Source organism: Oncorhynchus masou, chromosome 29, assembly GCF_036934945.1.
Source record: "Oncorhynchus masou masou isolate Uvic2021 chromosome 29, UVic_Omas_1.1, whole genome shotgun sequence".
Lineage (NCBI taxonomy): Eukaryota > Metazoa > Chordata > Actinopteri > Salmoniformes > Salmonidae > Oncorhynchus > Oncorhynchus masou.
This window is the reverse complement of record NC_088240.1, coordinates 84,368,954-84,395,685: the sequence shown is the minus strand read 5'-3', so window position 1 is coordinate 84,395,685 and position 26,732 is coordinate 84,368,954. Positions and strand designations below refer to the sequence as shown.

The 26,732-nt window shown below is 45.6% G+C and overlaps 1 protein-coding gene across 1 annotated transcript in view; it reads right to left on the bottom strand.

The window, feature by feature from the left end:
* The window catches only part of snrka (SNF related kinase a), an 81,824-nt gene that overhangs the window by 10,102 nt on the left and 44,990 nt on the right, over nucleotides 1–26,732 (bottom strand). Inside the window, exon 4 of the mRNA XM_064946640.1 lies at nucleotides 2,398–2,610. Within this exon, the coding sequence (XP_064802712.1) occupies nucleotides 2,398–2,610 (213 nt within the window). The remainder of the gene's footprint in view (nucleotides 1–2,397; nucleotides 2,611–26,732) is intronic.

Genomic DNA, 26,732 nt, shown 5'->3' with positions numbered 1-26,732 from the left:
ACCTGGAGGGACCGTAGAGCCCTGAGTACCAGGCCATTAGGACCTGATGGAGGGACAATAGAGCCCTGAGTATCAGGCCATTAGGACCTGATGGAGGGACCGTAGAGCCCTGAATACCAGGCCATTAGGACCTGGAGGGACCGTAGAGCCCTGAGTACCAGGCCATTAGGACCTGATGGAGGGACTGTGGAGCCCTGAATACCAGGCCATTAGGACGTGATGGAGGGACTGTGGAGCCCTGAGTACCAGGCCATTAGGACCTGATGGAGGGACTGTAGAGCCCTGAATACCAGGTCATTAGGACCAGGAGGGACCATAGAGCCCTGAGTACCAGGCCATTAAGACATGTTGGAGGGACCGTAGAGCCCTGAGTACCAGGCCATTAGGACATGTTGGAGGGACCGTAGAGCCCTGAGTACCAAGCCATTAGGACCTGATGGAGGGACTGTAGAGCCCTGAATACCAGGTCATTAGGACCAGGAGGGACCATAGAGCCCTGAGTACCAGGCCATTAGGACATGTTGGAGGGACCTTAGAGCCCTGAGTACCTGGCCATTAGGACATGTTGGAGGGACCGTAGAGCCCTGAGTACCAAGCCATTAGGACCTGGAGGGACCGTAGAGCCCTGAGTACCAGGCCATTAGGACCTGATGGAGGGACCGTAGAGCCCTGAGTACCAGGCCATTAGGACCTGATGGAGGGACTGTGGAGCCCTAAGTATCAGGTCATTAGGACCTGATGGAGGGACTGTAGAGCCCTGAATACCAGGCCATTAGGACCTGGAGGGACCATAGAGCCCTGAGTACCAGGCCATTAGGACATGTTGGAGGGACCGTAGAGCCCTGAGTACCAGGCCATTAGGACCTGTTAGAGGGACCGTAGAGCCCTGAGTACCAGGCCATTAGGACCTGATGGAGGGACTGTAGAGCCCTGAGTACCAGGCCATTAGGACCTGATGGAGGGACTGTAGAGCCCTGAGTACCAGGCCATTAGGACCTGATGGAGGGACAATAGCATCAGAGCACAGTTTTAGAAAAGCCTAGTTCCTGAGACTCAACGGTCATGTGGAATTTGACTGCAGTCACGACTTGTGACCGTCGGTGTGGCGGTAATACGGACACCATAACAGCCCTAGTATAGGTACATGTTTGTATATGTCTATACATAAAAAAAGAAACTTCCCTTTTCAGGACCCTGTCTTTCAAAGATCATTCGTAAAAATCCAAATAACTTCACAGATCTTCATTGTAAAGGGTTTAAACACTGTTTCCCATGCTTGTTCAATGAACCATAAACAATTCATGAACATGCACCTGTGGAACGGTCCTTAAGACACTAACAGCTTACAGACGGTAGGCAATTAAGGTCACAGTTATGAAAACTTAGGACACTAGAGAGGCCTTTCTACTGACTCTGAAAAACACCAAAAGAAATATGCCCAGGGTCCCTGCTCATCTGCGTGAACGTGCCTTAGGCATGCTGCAAGGAGGCATGAGGACTGCAGATGTGGCCAGGGAAATAAATTGCAATGGAGTTACACTAGGAACGCACAATCCCTCCATCAGTGCTCAGACTGTCCACAATAGGCTGAGAGAGGCTGGACTGAGGGCTTGTAGGCTTGTTGTAAGGCAAGTCCTCACCAAAAACAGTGTAGCCTATGGGCACAAACCCACCGTCGCTGAACCAGACAGGACTGGCAAAAAGTGCTCTTCACTGACGAGTCGCGGTTTTGTCTCACCGGGGGTGATGGTTGGATTCTGGTTTTATCATCAAAGGAATGAGCATTACACCGAGGCCTGTACTCTGGAGCGGGATCGATTTGGAGGAAGAGGGTCCGTCATGGTCTGTCACAGCATCATCGGACTAAGCTTGTTGTCATTGCCTGCAATCTCAACACTGTGCGTTACAGGGAAGACATCCTCCTCCCTCATGTGGTACCCTTCCTGCAGGCTCATCCTGACATGACCCTCCAGCATGACAATGCCATCAACCATACTGTTCGATCTGTGCGTGATTTCCTGCAAGACAGGAATGTCAGTGTTCTGCCATGGCCAGCGAAGAGCCCGGATCTCAATCCCATTGAGCACGTCTGGGACCTGTTGGATCGGAGGGTGAGGGCTAGGGGCATTCCCCCCAAAAATGTCCGGGAACTTGCAGGTGCCTTGGTGGAAGAGTGGGTTAATAACGTCTCACATCAAGAACTGGACCCCCCTTTTGACCCCCCTTTGTTCAAGGACACATTATTCAATTTATGTTCAGTTTATATCTCAGTTGTTGAATCTTGTTATGCTCAAACAAATATTTACATATATTAAGTTTACTGACAATAAAAGCAGTAAACAGTGAGGACATTTCTTTTTTTGCTGAGTTTATGTCTATGTATGTGTGTTGACTTACTCTACTATGGGCTCTCGGTCTGCGATGTCCCCCAGCACCATGCGCTGTATGATCCCGTTGTGCTCATCCTCAGACAGGCTCTTATGAGACACCAGGGGGGTGTTGAACTTGGTGGCTGGAGACGGGTCCACCCCCTGCAGCCAGGCATGGCTCTCTATCTCCTCCAGAGACGCACGGCCCTTTGGGTCCCGCTGCAGCATCCGGCCTACCAGACTAGAGGGAGGAAAAACTACTCATTGTTTTTGTCATCATTGACTGAAATTGCTCTTATAGGTTTGCTCTAGTAATGTAAGATGTTTTATCATGCCAATAAAGCTCATTGAATTGCACTGAGAGAGAGAGAAACAGAGGCAAAAAGAGAGGCAGAAAAGAGAGGGCACCATGTTAGTCACATTGCAAACGACCACAGCAACGACCCCCCCCCAAAAGTATTTAGTCAGCCACCAATTGTGCAAGTTCTCTCACTTAAAAAGATGAGAGGCCTGTAATTTTCACCATAGGTACACTTCAACTATGACAAACAAAATGAGAAGAAAAAAAATCCAGAAAATCACATTGTAAGATTTTTAATGAATTTATTTGCAAATTATGGTGGCAAATAAGTATTTGGTCAATAACAAAAGTTTATCTCAATACTTTGTTATATACCCTTTGTTGGCAATGACAAAGGTCAAAGTTTTCTGTAAGTCTTCACAAGGTTTTCACACACTGTTTGTTGCTGGTATTTTGGCCCATTCCTCCATGCAGATCTCCTCTAGAGCAGTGATGTTTTGGGGCTGTTGCTGGGCAACACGGACTTTCAACTCCCTCTCTTTCATGCTGAAAGACCCAGCCACGTTTCATCTTCAATGCCCTTGCTAATGGAATGAGGTTTTCACTCAAAATCTCACGATACATGGCCCAATTCATTCTTTCCTTTACACGGATCAGTCGTCCTGATCCCTTTGCATAAAAACCTCCCCAAAGCATGATGTTTCCACCCCCATGCTTCACAGTAGGTGTGGTGTTCTTTGGATGCAACTCAGCATTCTTTGTCCTCCAAACACAACGAGTTGAGTTTTTACCAGAAAGTTCTATTTTGGTTTCATCTGACCATATGACATTCTCCCAATCTTCTTCTGGGTCATCCTAATGCTCTCTAGCAAACTTCAGACGGGCCTGGACATGTACTGGCTTAAGCAGGGACAACGTCTGGCACTGCAGGATTTGAGTCCCTGGCGGCGTAGTGTGTTACTGATGGTAGGGCTTTGTTACTTTGGTCCCAGCTTTCTGCAGGTCATTCACTAGGTCCCCCCGTATGGTTCTGGGATTTTTGCTCACCGTTCTTGTGATCATTTTGACCCCATGGGTTGAGATCTTGCGTGGAGCCCCAGATCAAGGGAGATTATCAGTGGTCTTGTATGTCTTCCATTTCCTAATAATTGCTCCCACAGTTGATTTCTTCAAACCAAGGTGCTTATCTATTGCAGATTCAGTCTTCCCAGCCTGGTGCAGGTCTACAATTTTTTTTTCTGGTGTCCTTTCCATAGTGGAGTTTGGAGTGTGACTGTTTGAGGTTGTGGACAGGTGTCTTTTATACTGATAACAAGTTCAAACAGGTGCCATTTACAGGTCGAGTGGAGGACAGAGGAGCCTCTTAAAGAAGAAGTTACAGGTCTGTGAGAGCCAGAAATCTAGCTTGTTTGTAGGTGACCAAATACTTATTTTCCACGACAATTTGCAAATAAATTCTTTAAAAATCCTGGATTTTTTTTCTCATTTTGTCTGTCATAGTTGAAGTGTACCTATGATGAAAATTACAGGCCTTTCATCTTTTTAAGTGGGAGAACTTGCACAATTGGTGGCTGACTAAATACTTTTTTGCCCCACTGTATAAAGGTCGCTTTTGATGAAAGCGTCTGCTAAATGACATATTGTACAGTGGACAATGACCAAGTAATCAACACAACATCCTGTCTCTGCCCCTTCCTTTCTCTTAGATCTTAGATGCTGTAAATGATGCTGGAAAACCAAAAGACTGTCAGAACGAGACCTAAAACAGCAGTTTAAGCTACAGCCTACACACACACACTAGCTACAGCCTACAAACACACACAGACTAACTACAGCCTACACACACACACACACAGACTTGCTACAGCCAACACACACACACACAGACTAGCTACAGCCTACAAACACACACACACTAGCTACAGCCTACAAACACACACACACTAGCTACAGCCTACACACACACACACACACACACTAGCCTACACCACACACACACAGACTAGCACAGCCCACACACACACAGACTAGCACACAGCCCACACACACAGACAGACTAGCTACAGCCCACACACACACAGACACAGCCCACACACACAGACTAGCACACCACACAGACACAGACTAGCTACAGCCCACACACACACAGACTAGCACAGCCCCACACACACACACACTAGCACAGCCTACACACACACACACACACAGACTAGCACAGCCTACACTCACAGACTAGCTACAGCACACACACTCACAGACTAGCTACAGCCACACTCACAGACTAGCTACAGCCCACACTCACAGACTAGCTACAGCCCACACACACAGACTAGCTACAGCCTCACAGACACACAGCCTCCACACAGACTAGCTACAGCCTACACAGACACACACACACAGACTAGCTGCAGCCTACACACACTCACAGACTAGCTACAGCCTACACTCACAGACACTACAGCCTACACTCACAGACTAGCTACAGCCTACACTAGCACACACTCACACTGACTAGCTACAGCCTACACTCACAGACACACACTAGCTCACAGACCTACAGCCACACTCACAGACTAGCTACAGCCTACACTCGCACAGACTAGCTACAGCCTACACTCACAGACTAGCTACAGCCTCCACTCACAGACTAGCTACAGCCTACACTCGCAGACTAGCTACAGCCTACACTCGCAGACTAGCTACAGCCTACACTCACAGACTAGCTACAGCCTCCACTCACAGACTAGCTACAGCCTCCACTCACAGACTAGCTACAGCCTACACTCACAGACTAGCTACAGCCTACACTCACAGACTAGCTACAGCCTACACTCACAGACTAGCTACAGCCTACACTCACAGACTAGCTACAGCCTACACTCACAGACTAGCTACAGCCTACACTCACAGACTAGCTACAGCCTACACTCACAGACTAGCTACAGCCTCCACTCACAGACTAGCTACAGCCTCCACTCACAGACTAGCTACAGCCTCCACTCACAGACTAGCTACAGCCTCCACTCACAGACTAGCTACAGCCTCCACTCACAGACTAGCTACAGCCTCCACTCACAGACTAGCTACAGCCTCCACTCACAGACTAGCTACAGCCTCCACTCACAGACTAGCTACAGCCTACACTCACAGACTAGCTACAGCCTCCACTCACAGACTAGCTACAGCCTCCACTCACAGACTAGCTACAGCCTCCACAGAGAGAAGCCACATCACAGACTAGCTACAGCCTACACTCACAGACTAGCTACAGCCTCCACTCTGCATGGTGTCTCAGCCCCACTCAGGTGTGCAGCCTCACTCACAGACTAGCACAGGGATGTCAGCCTCCACTCACAGACTAGCTACAGTAGACACTCGGACAGACTAGTACAGCCTCATCTAAAGACTAGCAGGCCTACACTCACAGACTAGATACAGAAGAATCCAACCTAGCTTTTTTACACTAACAGACTAGCTACAGCCTTCCATTTCCAGACTGCCAGCCTACACTCACAGACTAGCTACAGCCCACACTCACAGAAATGCAGCCGCATGGCAAGACTAGCACGCCTACACTCACAGATAGGAGATCTTCAGACTACACCACAGACTAGCTACAGCCTATCCATCATAATGCTATCAGCCACAGGTTCAGACTAGCTCAGCAATATTTATCTAAACATACAGCCTCCACTTCAGTCTGAGCATGTTAAGAGTAGCTGACAGCCTACACTACAGATTATTTCAGCCTCCACCCATTCCAGCCTCACTCACAGACTCCTGCCTCCACCCATTCCAGCCTCACCACAGACTCCAGCCTCCACTCACATAGCTCCAGCCTCCACTCCCTCCTGCCTCTACCCATTCCAGCCTCACTCACAGACTAGCTACAGCCTACACTCACAGACCATTCCAGCCTCACACTCCAGACTACCTACAGCCTCCATTCACAGACTAACTCAGCCTACACTCCAGACTAGCTACAGCCTCCATTCACAGACTAGCTACAGCCTCCTCCAGAGAGAACAGATGTGGGTTAGCCCATTTGTGTGCTGTACCCTCCTCTTCTGCATGGTGTCTCAGCCCAGTCGGTGTGCAGTCTGTCTGTCTACCAGGGATGTCAGCTCTGGGCTGCTGTAGACCCCAGTATGTCTATCTAACCATTCCAGGCCAGGCAGACCCCTCCTGAGAATTACTAAAGAGTGGCAGGCCAGGCAACCTGTTTTTTAATTCCAGCCTCATTTCCCCTGCCAGCTGTAACCATTGACCAGACCACAGAAATGCATGCGCATGGCTCCTGCACACACCCATTAGGAGATCTTCTGACTAGACCCAAGACTAGGCCTATCCATCATAATGCTATCCGTCAAATCCTGCCTCTACAATATTTATCCAGACATAAGCCCTCCTGTCTGAGCATGTTAAGAGTCTGATGCATACCTACATGTATTATTTCCTCCCCCATTCCAGCCTCACCCCTCCTGCCTCCACCCATTCCAGCCTCACCCCTCCTGACTCTACCCATTCCAGACTCACCCCTCCTGTCTCTAACCATTCCAGCCTCACCCCTCCTGCCTCTACCCATTCCAGACTCACCCCTCCTGTCTCTAACCATTCCAGACCTCACCCTCCTGCCTCTAATTCAAATCAAATTTGTTTCTAACCATTCCAGCCTCATATCTCCTGCCTCTACCCATTCCAGCCTCACCCCCCAAACAGCAAGCAATGCAGGTGTAGAAGCCCATTCCAGAAAGGCCAAAACCTAGGAAGAAACCATTCCAGAGGAACCAGGCTCCTGCCTCTACCCATTCCAGCCTCACCCCTCCTGCCTCTACCCATTCCAGCCTCACAGAACATGACCAAGATGTTCAAATGTTCATAAATGACCCATTCCAGCCTCACCCCATCCTGTCTCTAACCATTCCAGACTCACCCCTCCTGCCTCTACCCATTCCAGCCTCACCCCTCCTGCCTCCACCCATTCCAGCCTCACCCCTCCTGACTCTACCCATTCCAGCCTCACCCCTCCTGACTCTACCCATTCCAGCCTCACCCCTCCTGCCTCTACCCATTCCAGCCTCACCCCTCCTGACTCTACCCATTCCAGCCTCACCCCTCCTGTCTCTAACCATTCCAGACTCACCCCTCCTGCCTCTACCCATTCCAGCCTCACCCCTCCTGCCTCTACCCATCCTGCCTCTACCCATTCCAGACTCACCCCTCCTGCCTCTACCCATTCCAAAATCACCCCTCCTGCCTCTCCAGACCCATTTCAGCCTCACCCCTCCTGCCTCTACCCATTTCAGCCTCACCCCTCCTGCCTCTACCCATTCCAGAGTCACCCCTCCTGCCTCTACCCATTCCAGACTCACCCCTCCTGACTCTACCCATTCCAGACTCTACCCTCCTGCCTCTAAATCAAATCAAATCAAATTTATTTATATAGCCCTTCGTACATCAGCTGATATCTCAAAGTGCTGTACAGAAACCCAGCCTAAAACCCCAAACAGCAAGCAATGCAGGTGTAGAAGCACGGTGGTTAGGAAAAACTCCCTAGAAAGGCCAAAACCTAGGAAGAAACCTAGAGAGGAACCAGGCTATGTGGGGTGGCCAGTCCTCTTCTGGCTGTGCCGGGTAGAGATTATAACAGAACATGGCCAAGATGTTAAATGTTCATAAATGACCAGCATGGTCGAATACCCATTCCTCTACCCATTCCAGACTCACCCCTCCTGCCTCTACCCATTCCAGACTCACCCCTCCTGCCTCTACCCATTCCAGACTCACCCCTCCTGCCTCTACCCATTCCAGACTCACCCCTCCTGCCTCTACCCATTCCAGACTCATCCCTCCTGCCTCTACCCATTCCAGCCTCATCCCTCCTGACATCTACCCATTCCAGACTCATCCCTCCTGCCTCTACCCCTCCAGCATTCCAGACTCATCCCTCCTAGACTCTACATTATTCCAGACTCACCCCTCCAGCCTCTCCATTCCAGCCTCACCATTCCAGCTTCACACCTTCAGCCTCTCCCCTCTAGCCTCTACCCATTCCAGACTCTAACCATTCCAGCCTCACTCAGTCCTCCAGCCTCTAACCATTCCAGACTCTAACCATTCCAGCCTCTAACCATTCCAGCCTCACTCAGTCCCTGTCTCTCATTCAGACTCTTCTCTCAGGGGAAGAAGACAGGAAACTGCTATGGGGATATTTATAGTAACCTCCTAGTCATGCATGCAGTATCTCCGCTCTCCTGGAGAATGGAGGCTTGGCTAGCGTACTCTAACAGCAGGCAGGCATGGAGAGAGAGGAGAAAGGGGGAAGAGGAGGACCTGTGATAGAGCAACAGCAAGAGAGAAGAGAGAAAGAAGCAAAGAAAAGAAAGCGGGAAGTGAGAGACCGAGAGAAAGAGAGAGAAGGGAGTAATGTGCTGGTATGTCATTTTATTAATTGCACATTCCTCTCCATATGAAGACACTTTATAGCATATATAATGTGACATCACGCGCAACAAAGGCTAGGCCTAGTCTATTGAATAAAATTATAATGTTGCCATAGAAAAGAGATGAAGCACGTTACTCCATATTTCTAGAAAATGGTCATGATTTCAGCTCCCCAGAAGACCGTTCCAGAGACACAACGTCAACTACTTCGGAGTAGGCCTGCAGAAGTAGGAAGGTACAACAGATACAACGTGATAGGAGTTGACGAGGACAGCAATCAAAGACTGAGTGAAATGGATTCCAGACAAACAGACAATGCACATGATCAATGAACAAAACAACTGAAAAGTACAGTGTTTCATCCTCTGTGATTGGCTCAATATGAAGAGCATTCCCACGTCATGCTGAGAAACTCAGCGTTTTAAAATCTAATCCCCCCCCCCCCAAAAAGCATATTTATTAAAACCAGGAATGACAAAATCAAACAACTCAAGGGGATAAAATGCAAAAGACTTCCTGAATTATTAATTGTGGCATTGTGGCAAGTAAACACATTTTGGCAAAGCATGGGCGAAAGAATGGAACAGGGACAAGAAATATGCTAATGAGGAAGAAGAAAAAAACAGGAATCTAGCAGCTTGGCAGTACAGCCCTATCCCAGGTGGACCTGCTTATCTAGGACGAAAAACACAACACTGCCCAGGCCCCATCCTAAACTGAAAGCCTCTTACTGATCTCTTTCCATCAGGAGACGGGGGGAGAGAGAGAGGAGAAGGGAGTCAGAGAGAGGAGACGGGAGAGAGAGAGAAGGGAGAGAGAGAGGGAGGGGGGAGATGGGAGAGGAGACGGGAGGGGAGGGGGAGGGGAGATGGGAGGAGACGGGAGACGGGAGAGAGAGGGGAGGGGAGGGGAGATGGGACGGGAGAGAGAGAGGAGAAGGGAGTCAGAGAGAGGGGAGATGGGAGAGAGGAGACGGGGGAGAGAGAGAGGGGAGAGGGGAGGGGATGGGAGGAGAGAGAGGAGGAGAGGGAGAGAGAGGAGACGGGGAGTGAGAGGAGAGGGGAGGGGAGATGGGAGGAGAGAGGAGTCAGGAGATGGGAGTGAGAGAGAGGAGAGAGGAGGGGAGATCAGAGAGAGGGAGGGGAGATGGGGGAGGAGAGAGAGGAGACGGGAGTCAGAGAGAGGAGAGGGAGGAGAGGGGGAGATGGGAGGAGAGACGGGAGAGAGAGGAGAAGGGAGAGAGAGAGGGGAGGGGAGATGGGAGTCAGAGAGACGGGAGAGGAGAGGGAGGGAGTGAGAGAGAGGGGAGGGGAGATGGGAGTGAGAGAGAGAGGAGACGGGAGAGAGAGAGAGAGAGAGGGGAGGGGAGGAGAAGGGAGGGAGGGGAGGGGAGAGAGAGGGGAGAGGGAGATGGGAGTGAGAGAGAGAGGAGACGGGAGAGAGGAGACGGGAGTGAGAGAGAGAGGGGAGGGGAGATGGGAGTGAGAGAGAGAGGAGACGGGAGAGAGAGAGGAGAAGGGAGTCAGAGAGAGGGGAGGGGAGATGGGAGGAGTCAGAGAGAGGGGAGGGAGAGAGAGAGGAGAGGGAGTCAGAGAGAGGGGGGGAGATGGGAGTGAGAGAGAGAGAGGAGAGAGGAGAGACGGGAGAGGAGAAGGGAGTCAGAGAGAGGGGAGGGGAGATGGGAGTGAGGAGACGGGGGGACGGGGGGAGATGGGAGTGGGAGAGAGAGAGGAGAGGGAGTCAGAGAGAGGGGAGATGGGAGATGGGAGAGAGAGAGGAGAGGGGAGAGAGAGGGGGAGAGATGGGAGTCAGAGAGAGGGGAGGGGAGATGGGAGAGAGAGAGGAGAGGGAGAGAGAGAGGAGGGGGAGATGGGAGGAGAGAGAGAGGAGAAGGGAGTCAGGGGAGGGGAGATGGGAGTGAGAGAGAGGAGACGGGGGAGAGGGGAGGGAGTGGGAGAGAGAGGAGACGGGAGAGAGAGAGGAGAAGGGAGTCAGAGAGAGGGAGGGGAGATGGGAGTGAGAGAGGAGACGGGAGAGAGAGAGAGGAGAAGGGGAGTGAGAGAGGGGAGGGGAGATGGGAGAGAGAGAGGAGACGGGAGAGAGAGAGGAGAAGGGAGTCAGAGGAGAGGGGAGAGAGGAGAAGGGAGTCAGAGAGGAGAAGGGAGGGAGAGAGAGGGAGGGGAGATGGGAGTGAGAGAGAGAGGAGACGGGAGAGAGAGAGAGGGGAGAAGGGAGTGAGAGAGAGGGGAGGGGAGACGGGAGTGAGAGAGAGGGGAGAGGGGACCGGAGTGAGAGAGAGGGGAGAGGAGACGGGAGAGAGAGAAAGGGGAGGGGAGACGAGAGTGAGAGAGAGAGGAGAGGAGACGGGAGTGAGAGAGAGGGGAGAGGAGACGGGAGATAGAGAGGGGAGAGCAAGAGAGAGCAAGAGAGAGCAAGAGAGAGAGGAGAAAGCAAGAGAGAGAGAGAGGAGTGAGAGAGAGAGAGATAGGGGACTGACTGGCTGAGCCTAAATGGGCTAAAGGCTGTTTTGGTGGTTTCAGTCTCTCTTCCCGGACAACACCTGCTCCCCCTCTGTGACTGAGTCAGGCAGGGTCAACGTGGTGTAGTCTGCTGTGCTGAGCCCTGAAGCAACCTGCCTCCCCAGTCCAATCTCTTCACTCTCCTCTCATCCTCCATAGGGGCGGCAACTCACAGAAAGTTCACTTGCCAACGGCTAATTCGCATAATGCTAACAGCCTGACTCACCTCACAGTACTGTTCTATTCATTAAAATCAGCCAACACTGACTAACTTATTTTGTTGACCTCATTATCTCAATCCTGACCCCAGAAAGTTACACCTAGAATTATTTTTTTTACTTTACCAGGCAAGTCAGTTAAGAACAAATTCTTATTTACAATAACAGCCGAGGAACAGTGGGTTAACTACCTTGTTCAGGAGCAGAACAAAAGATTTTTAACTTCTCAGCTAGGGGATTCGATCTTGCAACCTATCAGTTACTAGTCCAACACTCTAACCACTAAGCTACCTAAATCAGCTTTAGTCCATTAAAATGAGGTGTGGCTTGTAGTTGTTTTCTGTAGAGACCAAAGATAAATGCAATACAGGCCTATTCATCATCATAATAAACTCTCTGGTATGTAGAATGAGGACAACACACTGTACTGGTAACACGTGTATACAACTCATTGTGGATTTATTCATTCCTTGTGTTATTATCTTTCTATGTTTTAAAATGTTCTCTCTGCATATTTGGAAAGGGCCTGTAAGTTCAGCATTTCACTGTTAGTCTATACCTGTTGTTTACGAAGCATGTGACAAAATTAGATTTGACACACAAAACGGCTAATGTCAACATGCAGATTTGGTATGTGTGACGGTGCATAGTGAGAGCTGTATGAATGGCCCTGGTTAGATAGATGTCTGCTCTGACATGAGATACATTCCTTGGTAAAAAAGTCAAAGACACTGATTATCAAAACACATTAGTCAAATTGTGACAAGTTGTAACAAACAACGGTTTGTTAAGATAAACATGTGGATGTAATAGACGATACATTAGGGCTGGTAACCGCCTGAGACCTCTTGATACAATATAATGATGATACTTACGGGCCGATACCATATGTATTGCGATTCTCATAATTCTATTGTATTACGATCCGATATTGGAATTCTAACCACATTGCTCACTATGTCTGTTGCAGAGAGATGAGAGAGGCTGAGAAAATACGTTTTGATCAGACATGGAAATAAAAGGATTGAAAACTTGTTGGCTCACTGTTTAAAAAGGAGAACAAGCTATAGGTTGAAAAAAATTTGACGCAAGTACAGCCGACTAGCACTAGCTAACGCCACCGAGCAAAAAAAAAAGTCTAAGTATCGATATTATATCTTCCAAAATAATATAGTGATATGTAACTATCAAATTTTCCTCCATCACGCCCCCGACACAATGATTTGAGGTTAACAAGACAAATTCCTCCCACTCGTTACGAAGAATATGGAAACAAGACAAAATGATACTGTGGTTTCCAATTCAACTCTAATGATAGTGTCATGACGTTGCCCTCTTTGGGTATAGCAAGCCCCATCCCCCTCTCCCTGCCTTCCCCTTGCCTCCTTCAACCAGGCTGCTGTGGTCAGAGAGAGGTCATAATTCCTGAGAAGACCCTGCCACATGGCCACATAGTATAAGAAGCAGAGTACATTTTCAACGAGCACAAAGGAATTTCTTCCACCTCACAGAACTTGAGGTTCGAACAAATTTCATGTTTTGGAGAAAGTATAAAAGATTGGTGAAGAATCCAGCTACGAACTGGTCCGTTTGTTGCAACTTGGGGAAGCTCATGGGAGATGAGTGCGGCCACATTACCATAACGCTGTTTATATAATAGCCTCAGATATGAGGTTTACATCTAATTGTTGTATAAGATGAATGAGTGAGTATGATACTGTTTGTAAAATTGTGTAATATGATTTTGGACTGTTTAATGAAGGAAAATACAATTCCCTTTGATTTGAACTAAATCAGAGGACCACCCCTGAGCCCAGTGAGGGTCAGGCATTCTGGGACAGCCCCCTTTCTGCAATTCCGAATAAATCAAATCAAATCAAATTTTATTTGTCACATATACATGGTTAGCAGATGTTAATGCAAGTGTAGCGAAATGCTTGTGCTTCTAGTTCCGACAATGCAGTAATAACCAGCAAGTAATCTAACTAACAATTACAAAACTACTGTCTTATACACACAAGTGTAAGGGGATAAAGAATATGTACATAAAGATATATGAATGAGTGATGGTACAGAGCAGCATAGGCAAGATACAGTATATGGTATCGAGTACAGTATATACATATGAGATGAGTATGTAAACAAAGTGGCATAGTTAAAGTGGCTAGTGATACATGTATTACATAAAGATGCGGTAGATGATATAGAGTACAGTATATACGTATACATATGAGATGAATAATGTAGGGTATGTAAACATTATTTTAGGTAGCATTGTTTAAAGTGGCTAGTGATATATTTTACCCTCATTTCCCATCAATTCCCATTATTAAAGTGGCTGGAGTTGAGTCAGTGTGTTGGCAGCAGCCACTCAATATTAGTGGTGGCTGTTTAACAGTCTGATGGCCTTGAGATAGAAGCTGTTTTTCAGTCTCTCGGTCCCAGCTTTGATGCACCTGTACTGACCTCGCCTTCTGGATGATAGCGGGGTGAACAGGCAGTGGCTCGGGTGGTTGTTGTCCTTGATGATCTTTATGGCCTTCCTGTAACATCGGGTGGTGTAGGTGTCCTGGAGGGCAGGTAGTTTGCGGTGATGCGTTGACCTCACTACCCTCTGGAGAGCCTTACGGTTGTGGGCGGAGCAGTTGCCGTACCAGGCGGTGATACAGTCCGCCAGGATGCTCTCGATTGTGTATCTGTAGAAGTTTGTGAGTGGTTTTGGTGACAAGCCAAATTTCTTCAGCCTCCTGAGGTTGAAGAGGCGCTGCTGCGCCTTCTTCACGATGCTGTCTGTGTGGGTGGACCAATTCAGTTTGTCTGTGATGTGTATGCCGAGGAACTTAAAACTTACTACCCTGTCTCGTCGTTGTTGGTAATCAAGCCTATCACTGTTGTGTCGTCCGCAAACTTGATGATTGAGTTGGATGCGTGCATGGCCACGCAGTCGTGGGTGAACAGGGAGTACAGGAGAGGGCTCAGAACGCACCCTTGTGCGGCCCCAGTGTTGAGGATCAGCGGGGTGGAGATGTTCTTGCCTACCCTCACCACCTGGGGGCGGCCCGTCAGGAAGTCCAGTACCCAGATGCACAGAGCGGGGCCGAGACCCAGGGTCTCGAGCTTGATGACAAGCTTGGAGGGTACTATGGTGTTAAATGCCGAGCTGTAGTCGATGAACAGCATTCTCACATAGGTATTCCTCTTGTCCAGATGGGTTAGGGCAGTGTGCAGTGTGGTTGAGATTGCATCGTCTGTGGACCTATTTGGGCGGTAAGCAAATTGGCGTGGGTCTAGGGTGTCAGGTAGGGTGGAGTTGATATGGTCCTTGACTAGTCTCTCAAAGCACTTCACGATGACGGAAGTGAGTGAGTGTCGGAAGTCGTTTAGCTCAGTTACCTTAGCTTTCTTGGGAACAGGAACAATGGTGGCCCTCTTGAAGCATGTGGCAACAGCAGACTGGTATAGGGATTAATTGAATATGTCCGTAAACACACCAGCCAGTTGGTCTGCGCATGCTCTGAGGGCGCGGCTGGGGATGCCGTCTGGGCCTGCAGCCTAGCGAGGGTTAACACGTTTAAATGTTTTACTCACCTCGGCTGCAGTGAAGGAGAGTCCGCATGTTTTCGTTGCAGGCCGTGTCAGTGGCACTGTATTGTCCTCAAAGCGGGCAAAAAAGTTATTTAGTCTGCCTGGGAGCAAGACATCCTGGTCCGTGACGGGGCTGGTTTTCTTTTTGTAATCCGTGATTGACTGTAGATCCTGCCACATACCTCGTGTCTGAGCCATTGAATTGAGATTCTACTGTCTCTATACTGACGCTTAGCTTGTTTGATTGCCTTGCGGAAGGAATAGCTGCACTGTTTGTATTCGGTCATGTTTCCGGTCACCTTGCCCTGATTAAAAGCAGTGGTTCGCGCTTTCAGTTTCACGCAAATGCTGCCATCAATCCACGGTTTCTGGTTTGGGAATGTTTTAATCGTTGCTATGGGAACGACATCTTCAACGCACGTTCTAATGAACTCGCACACCGAATCAGCGTATTCGTCAATGTTGCTGTCTGACGCAATACGAAACATATCCCAGTCCACGTGATGGAAGCAGTCTTGGAGTGTGGAATCAGATTGGTCGGACCAGCGTTGGACAGACCTCAGCGTGGGAGCTTCTTGTTTTAGTTTCTGTCTGTAGGCAGGGATCAACAAAATGGAGTCGTGGTCAGCTTTTCCGAAAGGAGGGCGGGGCAGGGCCTTATATGTGTTGCGGAAGTTAGAATAGCAATGATCCAAGGTTTTGCCAGCCCTGGTTTCGCAATCGATATGCTGATACAATTTAGGGAGTCTTGTTTTCAGATTTGCCTTGTTAAAATCCCCAGCTACAATGAATGCAGCCTCAGGATGTATGGATTCCAGTTTGCAAAGAGTCAAATAAAGTTCGGTCAGAGCCATCGATGTGTCTGCTTGGGGGGAATATATACGGCTGTGATTATAATCGAAGAGAATTCCCTTGGTAGATAATGCGGTCGACACTTGATTGTGAGGAATTCTAAATCAGGTGAACAGAAGGATTTGAGTTCCTGTATGTTTTTGTGATCACACCACGTCTCGTTAGCCATAAGGCATACGCCCCCGCCCCTCTTCTTACCAGAAAGATGTTTGTTTCTGTCGGCGCAATGCGTGGAGAAACCAGCTAGCTGCACCGACTCCGATAGCGTCTCTCCAGTGAGCCATGTTTCCGTGAAGCAAAGAACGTTACAGTCTCTGATGTCCCTCTGGAATGCTGCCCTTGCTCGGATTTCATCAACCTTGTTGACAAGAGACTGGACATTAGTGAGAAGAATGCTAGGGAGTGGTGCACGATGTGCCCGTCTCCGGAGTCTGACCAGAAGACCGACTCGTTTCCCTCTTTTACGAAGTCATTTTTTTGGGCCGCCGGCTGGGATCCATTCCATTGTCCTGGGTGAAAGGCAGAACACAGGATCCGCTTCGTGAAAGTCATATTCTTGGTCGTACTGATGGTGAATTGACGCTGCTCTTATATTCAGTAGTTCTTCTCGACTGTATGTAATAAACTTAAGATGACCTGGGGTACTAATGTAAGAAATAAAAAGTAAAAAAAAAAAAAAAAACTGCATAGTTTCCTAGGAACGAGAAGCGAGGCGGCCATCTCTGTCGGCGCCGGAAGTAAAACCCAACTTTGGGAAATTATCACCAGACCATGTTTTACTCCATTAGGAGGACAAAGGTTGTAGACCATTGCTGAAACTTTTAACCATACCACGTGGTTAAACTCTTAGACCATCGATACCGACAGAATAAGAACGAGTCTTCGATATTAATTACTAGTCTGCAGCTAGGAATTCGGTATCATTGAACGCGAAGAACGACAACCGCCAAAACACCCATTCTATAACAAAACAAATTAATGTCACTCTGAACTATCCACTATAACTGCGAGAGAGAGAGAGGGGGAGAGAGACGGACAATTCTACAAAATAAACAACTTTTGACCAGCGATCAAGACGACACACTGAGCGTAAATATATGTAATGATTGTAATTGTTCCCGAATGAGTGAGCGTTCATGTGGAAAGGATTAGCATTTCAATTGTTAGAATTATCAACTGTACGTTGTCTTCTCAGTCGAACCCCACTTCCCTTTTGTCTAACAAGCCACGATGCCGGTTTAGCCCACTAGGGCACATTCTCCTATCATTTCTCGTAACCACATTTACCTTGTTTGTTTGTTTATGTATTTCTGTGATAAATCAGTTATTTATTACTAACTAAGTAAAGACGATTGATGTTTGGATGACTCAGTGAAGACTGGGTTCGTGCAGATGACCAAATATTTACGACGTTTGGAATGAGACTAACGTGAGGTAAAGTAAATAATTCATTAACCTCTTACACTTATGGTGGCGCTATTTCATTTTTGGAAGAAAAACGTTCCCGTTTTAAACAAGATATTTTGTCACAAAAAGATGCTCGACTATGCATATAATTGCTACTGTTCGAAAGAAAACACTCTGACGTGTCCAGAAATACAAATATCTTCTCTGTGCGTGCCCTTTAGCGTGAGCTTCAGGTAAAACCAAGATGACTTGGCATCCAGGAAATGACAAGGATTTTTGAGGCTCTGTCTTTCATGATCTCCTTATATGGCTGTGAACGCAAGAGGAATGAGTCTGCCCTTTCTGTCGTTTCCCCAAGGTGTCTGCAGCATTGTGACGTATTTGTAGGCAGATCGTTGGAAGATTGACCATAAGAGACCACATTTACCACGTGTCCGCCCGGTGTCCTGCGCCGAAATTGGTGCGCAAAAGTCACCTGCCAGTATTTTTCCATGGGGCACAGAGAGAAGCAAGCTTCCACGAACTGCATGTCAATGAAGAGATATGTGAAAAAACACCTTGAGGATTGATTCCAAACAACGTTTGCCATGTTTCATCGATATTATGTAGTTAATCCGGAAAAAGTTTCACGTTGTAGGTGACTGCATTTTCGGTTCGTTTCGGTAGCCAGGCGCAATGTAGAAAACGGAACGATTTCTCCTACACACAGACGCTTTCAGGAAACACTGCGCATTTGGTATGTGGCTGGGAGTCTCCTCATTGAAAACATCAGAAGCTCTTCAAAGGTAAATGATTTTATTTATTTGGTTATCTGGCTTTTGTGAAAATGTTGCGTGCTACATGCTACACAAAATGCTATGCTAGCTTTGCATACTCTTACACAAATTAGTCAATTTCTATGGTTCAAAAGCATATTTTGAAAATCTGAGATGACAGTGTTGTTAAGAAAAGGCTAAGCTTGAGAGCAAACGCATTATTTTAATTTTATTTGCGATTTTCAGAAATCGTTAACGTTGCGTTATGCTAATGAGCCTGAGGCTTAGTCACAATCCCGGATCCGGGATGGGGAGTTTCAAGAGGTTAATTCGAAGACTAATTGATCAGATAAAATATCTGAAAAGTTATTTTAGGAAATTATAACCTTGTAATCTGAACATTTTTCCTTGGTGCCCCGACTTCCTAGTTAATTACAGTTACATGATTAATCAGATGATCGTGTAATACTAATTACAGAGAATCTTTGATAAAAACAATAAGTCTTCAATTTAATGATAGTAAAGACATGACAATAGACAGCACAACTCTATAGACAACATGTTCCGTATTCAATTCTAATGATAGGTAACACAACATGTTCCATATTCAATTCTAATGAAAGGTAACACAACATGTTTCATATTCAATTCTAATGATAGGTAACACAACATGTTCCATATTCAATTCTAATGATGGGTAACACAACTCTATAGACAACATGTTCCATATTCAATTCTAATGATGGGTAACACAACATGTTCCGTATTCAATTCTAATGATAGGTAACACAACTCTATAGACAACATGTTCCATATCAATTCTAATGATGGGTAACACAACATGTTCCATATTCAATTCTAATGATGGGTAACACAACATGTTCCATATTCAATTCTAATGAAAGGTAACACAACATGTTCCATATTCAATTCTAATGATGGGTAACACAACATGTTTCATATTCAATTCTAATGATGGGTAACATAACTCTGTGCGTCTGTGCCACCAGTAAGTACAGATAGTAGTATAAATCCCCTGGCACAGTCCCCGCAGCCGGACAACTTTCTCACGGTTTCTGGAAGAAAATGCTGTAGGAACGCTCAACCGGTGTCGCTCATTCAGCCGACAGAAACTTTCAACCGGTTTTCCCCATTAAGCAGCGAGTCGGAGTCAGAGGCCGAGCCTTCTCTTGTCTCTACTCCTCCCGTTACGGGGTCTGAGACGCCGAAGCTTCCCACCATTAGCTCTGACAAATTGAAAACTCTAGTCATTGGCGACTCCATTACCCGCAGTATTAGACTTAAAACGAATCATCCAGCGATCATACACTGTTTACCGGGGGGCAGGGCTACCGACGTTAAGGCTAATCTGAAGATGGTGCTGGCTAAAACTAAAACTGGCGAGTGTAGAGAGTATAGAGATATTGTTATCCACGTCGGCACCAACGATGTTAGGATGAAACAGTCAGAGATCACCAAGCGCAACATAGCTTCTGCGTGTAAATCAGCTCGAAAGATGTGTCGGCAATCGAGTAATTGTCTCTGGCCCCCTCCCAGTTAGGGGGAGTGATGAGCTCTACAGCAGTCTCACAACTCAATCGCTGGTTGAAAACTGTTTTCTGCCCCTCCCAAAAGTTAGAATTTGTAGATAATTGGCCCTCTTTCTGGGACTCACCCACAAACAGGACCAAGCCTGACCTGCTGAGGAGTGACGGACTCCATCCAAGCTGGAGGGGTGCTCTCATCTTATCTACCAACATAGACAGGGCTCTAACTCCTCTAGCTCCACAATGAAATAGGGTGCAGGCCAGGCAGCAGGCTGTTAGCCAGCCTGCCAGCATAGTGGAGTCTGCAACTAGCACAGTCAGTGTAGTCAGCTCAGCTATCAGCATTGAGACCGTGTCTGTGCCTTGACCTAGGTTGGGCAAAACTAAACATGGCGGTGTTCGCCTTAGCAATCTCACTAGGATAAAGACCACCTCCATTCCTGTCATTATTGAAAGAGATCATGATACCTCACATCTCAAAATAGGGCTACTTAATGTTAGATCCCTTACTTCAAAGGCAATTATAGTCAATGAACTAACCACTGATCATAATCTTGATGTGATTGGCCTGACTGAAACATGGCTTAAGCCTGATGAATTTACTGTGTTAAATGAGGCCTCACCTCCTGGCTACACTAGTGACCATATCCCCCGTGCATCCCGCAAAGGCGGAGGTGTTGCTAACATTTACAATAGCAAATTTCAATTTACAAAAAAAAAATTACTTTTTCGTCTTTTGAGCTTCTAGTCATGAAATCTATGCAGCCTACTCAATCACTTTTTATAGCTACTGTTTACAGGCCTCCTGGGCCATATACAGCGTTCCTCACTGAGTTCCCTGAATTCCTATCGGACCTTGTAGTCATAGCAGATAATATTCTAATCTTTGGTGACTTTAATATTCACATGGAAAAGTCCACAGACCCACTCCAAAAGGCTTTCGGAGCCATAATTGACTCAGTGGGTTTTGTCCAACATGTCTCTGGACCCACTCACTGTCACAGTCATACGCTGGACCTAGTTTTGTTCCATTGAATAAATGTTGTGGATCTTAATGTTTTTCCTCATAATCCTGGATTATCGGACCACCATTTTATTACGTTTGCAATTGCAACAAATAATCTGCTCAGACCCCAACCAAGGAACATCAAAAGTCGTGCTATAAATTCACAGACAACACAAAGATTCCTTGATGTCCTTCCAGATTCCCTCTGTCTACCCAATGACGCCAGAGGACAAAAATCAGTTAACCACCTAACTGAGGAACTCAATTTAAACTTGCGCAATACCCTAGATGCAGTTGCACCCCTAAAAACTAAAAACATTTCTCATAAGAAACTAGCTCCCTGGTACACAGAAAATACCCGAGCTCTGAAGCAAGCTTCCAGAAAATTGGAACGGAAATGGCGCCCCACCAAACTGGAAGTCTTCCGTCTAGCTTGGAAAGACAGTACCGTGCAGTACCGAAGAGCCCTTACTGCTGCTCGATCATCCTATTTTTCTAACTTAATTGAGGAAAATAAGAACAATCCGAAATTCCCTTTTGATACTGTCGCAAAGCTAACTAAAAAGCAGCATTCCCCAAGAGAGGATGACTTTCACTTTAGCAGTGATAAATTCATGAACTTCTTTGAGGAAAAAATTATGATTATTAGAAAGCAAATTACAGACTCCTCTTTAAATCTGCGTATTCCTTCAAAGCTCAGTTGTCCTGAGTCTGCACAACTCTGCCTGGACCTAGGATCAAGAGAGATGCTCAAGTGTTTTAGTACTATATCTCTTGACACAATGATGAAAATAATCATGGCCTCTAAACCTTCAAGCTGCATACTGGACCCTATTCCAACTAAACTACTGAAAGAGCTGCTTCCTGTGCTTGGCCCTCCTATGTTGAACATAATAAACGGCTCTCTATCCACCGGATGTGTACCAAACTCACTAAAAGTGGCAGTAATAAAGCCTCTCTTGAAAAAAGCCAAACCTTGACCCAGAAAATATAAAAAACTATCGGCCTATATCGAATCTTCCATTCCTCTCAAAAATCTTAGAAAAGGCTGTTGCGCAGAAACTCACTGCCTTCCTGAAGACAAACAATGTATACGAAATGCTTCAGTCTGGTTTTAGACCCCATCATAGCACTGGGACGGCACTTGTGAAGGTGGTAAATGACATTTTAATGGCATCGGACCGAGGCTCTGCATCTGTCCTCGTGCTCCTAGACCTTAGTGCTGCTTTTGATACCATCGATCACCACATTCTTTTGGAGAGATTGGAAACCCAAATTGGTCTACACGGACAAGTTCTGGCCTGGTTTAGATCTTATCTGTCGGAAAGATATCAGTTTGTCTCTGTGAATGGTTTGTCCTCTGACAAATCAACTGTAAATTTCGGTGTTCCTCAAGGTTCCGTTTTAGGACCACTGTTGTTTTCCCTATATATTTTACCTCTTGGGGATGTTATTTGAAAACATAATGTTAACTTTCACTGCTATGCGGATGACACACAGCTGTACATTTCAATGAAACATGGTGAAGCCCCAAAATTGCCCTTGCTAGAAGCACGTGTTTCAGACATAAGGAAGTGGATGGCTGCAAACTTTCTACTTTTAAACTCAGACAAAACAGAGATGCTTGTTCTAGGTCCCAAGAAACAAAGAGATCTTCTGTTGAATCTGACAATTAATCTTAATGGTTGTACAGTCGTCTCAAATAAAACTGTGAAGGACCTCGGCGTTACTCTGGACCCTGATCTCTCTTTTGAAGAACATATCAAGACCATTTCAAGGACAGCTTTTTTCCATCTACGTAACATTGCAAGAATCAGAAACTTTCTGTCCAAAAATTATGCAGAAAAATTAATCCATGCTTTTGTCACTTCTAGGTTAGACTACTGCAATGCTCTACTTTCCGGCTACCCGGATAAAGCACTAAATAAACTTCAGGTAGTGCTAAATACGGCTGCTAGAATCCTGACTAGAACCAAAAAATTTGATCATATTACTCCAGTGCTAGCCTCCCTACACTGGCTTCCTGTCAAAGCAAGGGCTGATTTCAAGGTTTTACTGCTAACCTACAAAGCATTACATGGGCTTGCTCCTACCTATCTCTCTGATTTGGTCCTGCCGTACATACCTACACGTACGCTACGGTCACAAGACGCAGGCCTCCTAATTGTCCCTAGAATTTCTAAACAAACAGCTGGAGGCAGGGCTTTCTCCTATAGAGCTCCATTTTTATGGAACAGTCTGCCTACCCATGTCAGAGACGCAAACTCGGTCTCAACCTTTAAGTCTTTACTGAAGACTCATCTCTTCAGTGGGTCATATGATTGAGTGTAGTCTGGCCCAGGAGTGGGAAGGTGAACAGAAAGGCTCTGGAGCAACGAACCACCCTTGCTGTCTCTGCCTGGCCGGTTCCCCTCTTTCCACTGGGATTCTCTGCCTCTAACCCTATTACAGGGGCTGAGTCACTGGCTTACTGGGGCTCTCTCATGCTGTCCCTGGAAGGGGTGCGTCACCTGAGTGGGTTGATTCACTGATGTGGTCATCCTGTCTGGGTTGGCGCCCCCCCTTGGGTTGTGCCATGGCGGAGATCTTTGCGGGCTATACTCAGCTTTGTCTCAGGATGGTAAGTTGGTGGCTGAAGATATCCCTCTAATGGTGTGGGGGCTGTGCTTTGGCAAAGTGGGTGGGGTTATATCCTTCCTGTTTGGCCCTGTCCGGGGGTGTCCTCGGATGGGGCCACAGTGTCTCCTGACCCCTCCTGTCTCAGCCTCCAGTATTTATGCTACAGTAGTTTATGTGTCGGGGGGCTGGGTTCAGTTTGTTATATCTGGAGTACTTCTCCTGTCCAATTCGGTGTCCTGTGTGAATCTAAGTGTGCGTTCTCTAATTCTCTCCTTCTCTCACTCGGAGGACCTGAGCCCTAGGACCATGCCCCAGGACTACCTGACATGATGATTCCTTGCTGTCCCCAGTCCACCTGGCCGTGCTGCTGCTCCAGTTTCAACTGTTCTGCCTTATTATTATTCAACCATGCTGGTCATTTATAAACATTTGAACATCTTGGCCGTGTTCTGTTATAATCTCTACCCGGCACAGCCAGAAGAGGACTGGCCACCCCACATAGCCTGGTTCGTCTCTAGGTTTCTTCCTAGGTTTTGGCCTTTCTACTTTCTAGGGAGTTTTTCCTAACCACCGTGCTTCTACACCTGCATTGCTTGCTGTTTGGGGTTTTAGGCTGGGTTTCTGTACAGCACTTTGAGATATCAGCTGATGTACGAAGGGCTATATAAATAAATTTGATTTGAACTCTATAGACAACATGTTTCATATTCAATTCTAATGATAGGTAACACAACATGTTTCATATTCAATTCTAATGATAGGTAACACAACATGTTCCATATTCAACTCTAATGATAGGGAACACAACTCTATAGACAACATGTTCCATGTTCAATTCTAATGATAGGTAACACAACATGTTCCATATTCAACTCTAATGATAGGTAACACAACATGTTCCATATTCAATTCTAATGATAGGTAACACAACATGTTCCATATTCAAATCTAATGATGGGTAACACAACATGTTCCATATTCAATTCTAATGATGGGTAACACAACATGTTCCATATTCAATTCTAATGATGGGTAACACAACATGTTCCATATTCAATTCTAATGATAGGTAACACAACATGTTCCAAATTCAATTCTAATGATGGGTAACACAACATGTTCCATATTCAATTGTAATGATGGGTAACACAACATGTTCCATATTCAATTCTAATGATGGGTAACACAACATGTTCCATATTCAATTCTAATGATGGGTAACACAACATGTTCCATATTCAATTCTAATGATGGGTAACACAACATGTTCCATATTCAATTCTAATGATGGGTAACACAACATGTTCCATATTCAATTCTAATGATGGGTAACACAACATGTTCCATATTCAATTCTAATGATAGGTAACACAACATGTTCCATATTCAACTCTAATGATGGGTAACACAACTGTATAGACAACATGTTCCATATTCAACTCTAATGATGGGTAACACAACTCTATAGACAACATGTTCCATATTCAATTCTAATGATGGGTAACACAACTCTATAGACAACATGTTCCATGTTCAATTCTAATGATAGGTAACACAACATGTTCCATATTCAACTCTAATGATAGGTAACACAACATGTTCCATATTCAATTCTAATGATAGGTAACACAACATGTTCCATATTCAAATCTAATGATGGGTAACACAACATGTTCCATATTCAATTCTAATGATGGGTAACACAACATGTTCCATATTCAATTCTAATGATGGGTAACACAACATGTTCCATATTCAATTCTAATGATAGGTAACACAACATGTTCCAAATTCAATTCTAATGATGGGTAACACAACATGTTCCATATTCAATTCTAATGATAGGTAACACAACATGTTCCATATTCAACTCTAATGATAGGTAACAACATGTTCCATATTCAATTCTATGACAACATGTTCCATATTCAATTCTAATGATAGGTAACACAACTCTATAGACAACATGTTCCATATTCAATTCTAATGATAGGTAACACAACATGTTCCATATTCAATTCTAATGATAGGTAACACAACATGTTCCATACTCTAATGATGGGTAACACAACTTTATAGACAACATGCTCCATATTCAATTCTAATGATGGGTAACACAACATGTTTCATATTCAATTCTTATGATAGGTAACACAACATGTTCCATATTCAATTCTAATGATGGGTAACACAACTCTATAGACAACATGTTCCATATTCAATTCTAATGATAGGTAACACAACTCTATAGACAACATGTTCCATATTCAATTCTAATGATGGGTAACACAACTCTATAGACAACATGTTCCATATTCAATTCTAATGATAGGTAACACAACATGTTCCATATTCAATTCTAATGATAGGTAACACAACATGTTCCATATTCAATTCTAATGATAGGTAACACAACATGTTCCATATTCAATTCTAATGATAGGTAACTCTATTGACAACATGTTCCATATTCAATTCTAATGATAGGTAAACACAACATGTTCCATATTCAATTCTAATGATGGGTAACACAACTCTATAGACAACATGTTCCATATTCAATTCTAATGATAGGTAACACAACTCTATAGACAACATGTTCCATATTCAATTCTAATGATAGGTAACACAACTCTATAGACAACATGTTCCATATTCAATTCTAATGATAGGTAACACAACTCTATAGACAACATGTTCCATATTCAATTCTAATGATAGGTAACACAACATGTTCCATATTCAGACTAATGATGTTCCATATTCATATTCTAATGATAGGTAACACAACTCTATAGACAACATGTTCCATATTCAATTCTAATGATAGGTAACACAACATGACAACATGTTCCATATTCAATTCTAATGATAGGTAACACAACATGTTCCATATTCAACTCTAATGATAGGTAACACAACTCTATAGACAACATGTTCCATATTCAATTCTAATGATAGGTAACACAACTCTATAGACAACATGTTCCATATTCAATTCTAATGATAAGTAACACAACATGCTTCATATTCAATTCTAATGATGGGTAACACAACTCTATAGACAACATGTTCCATATTCAATTCTAATGATAGGTAACACAACTCTA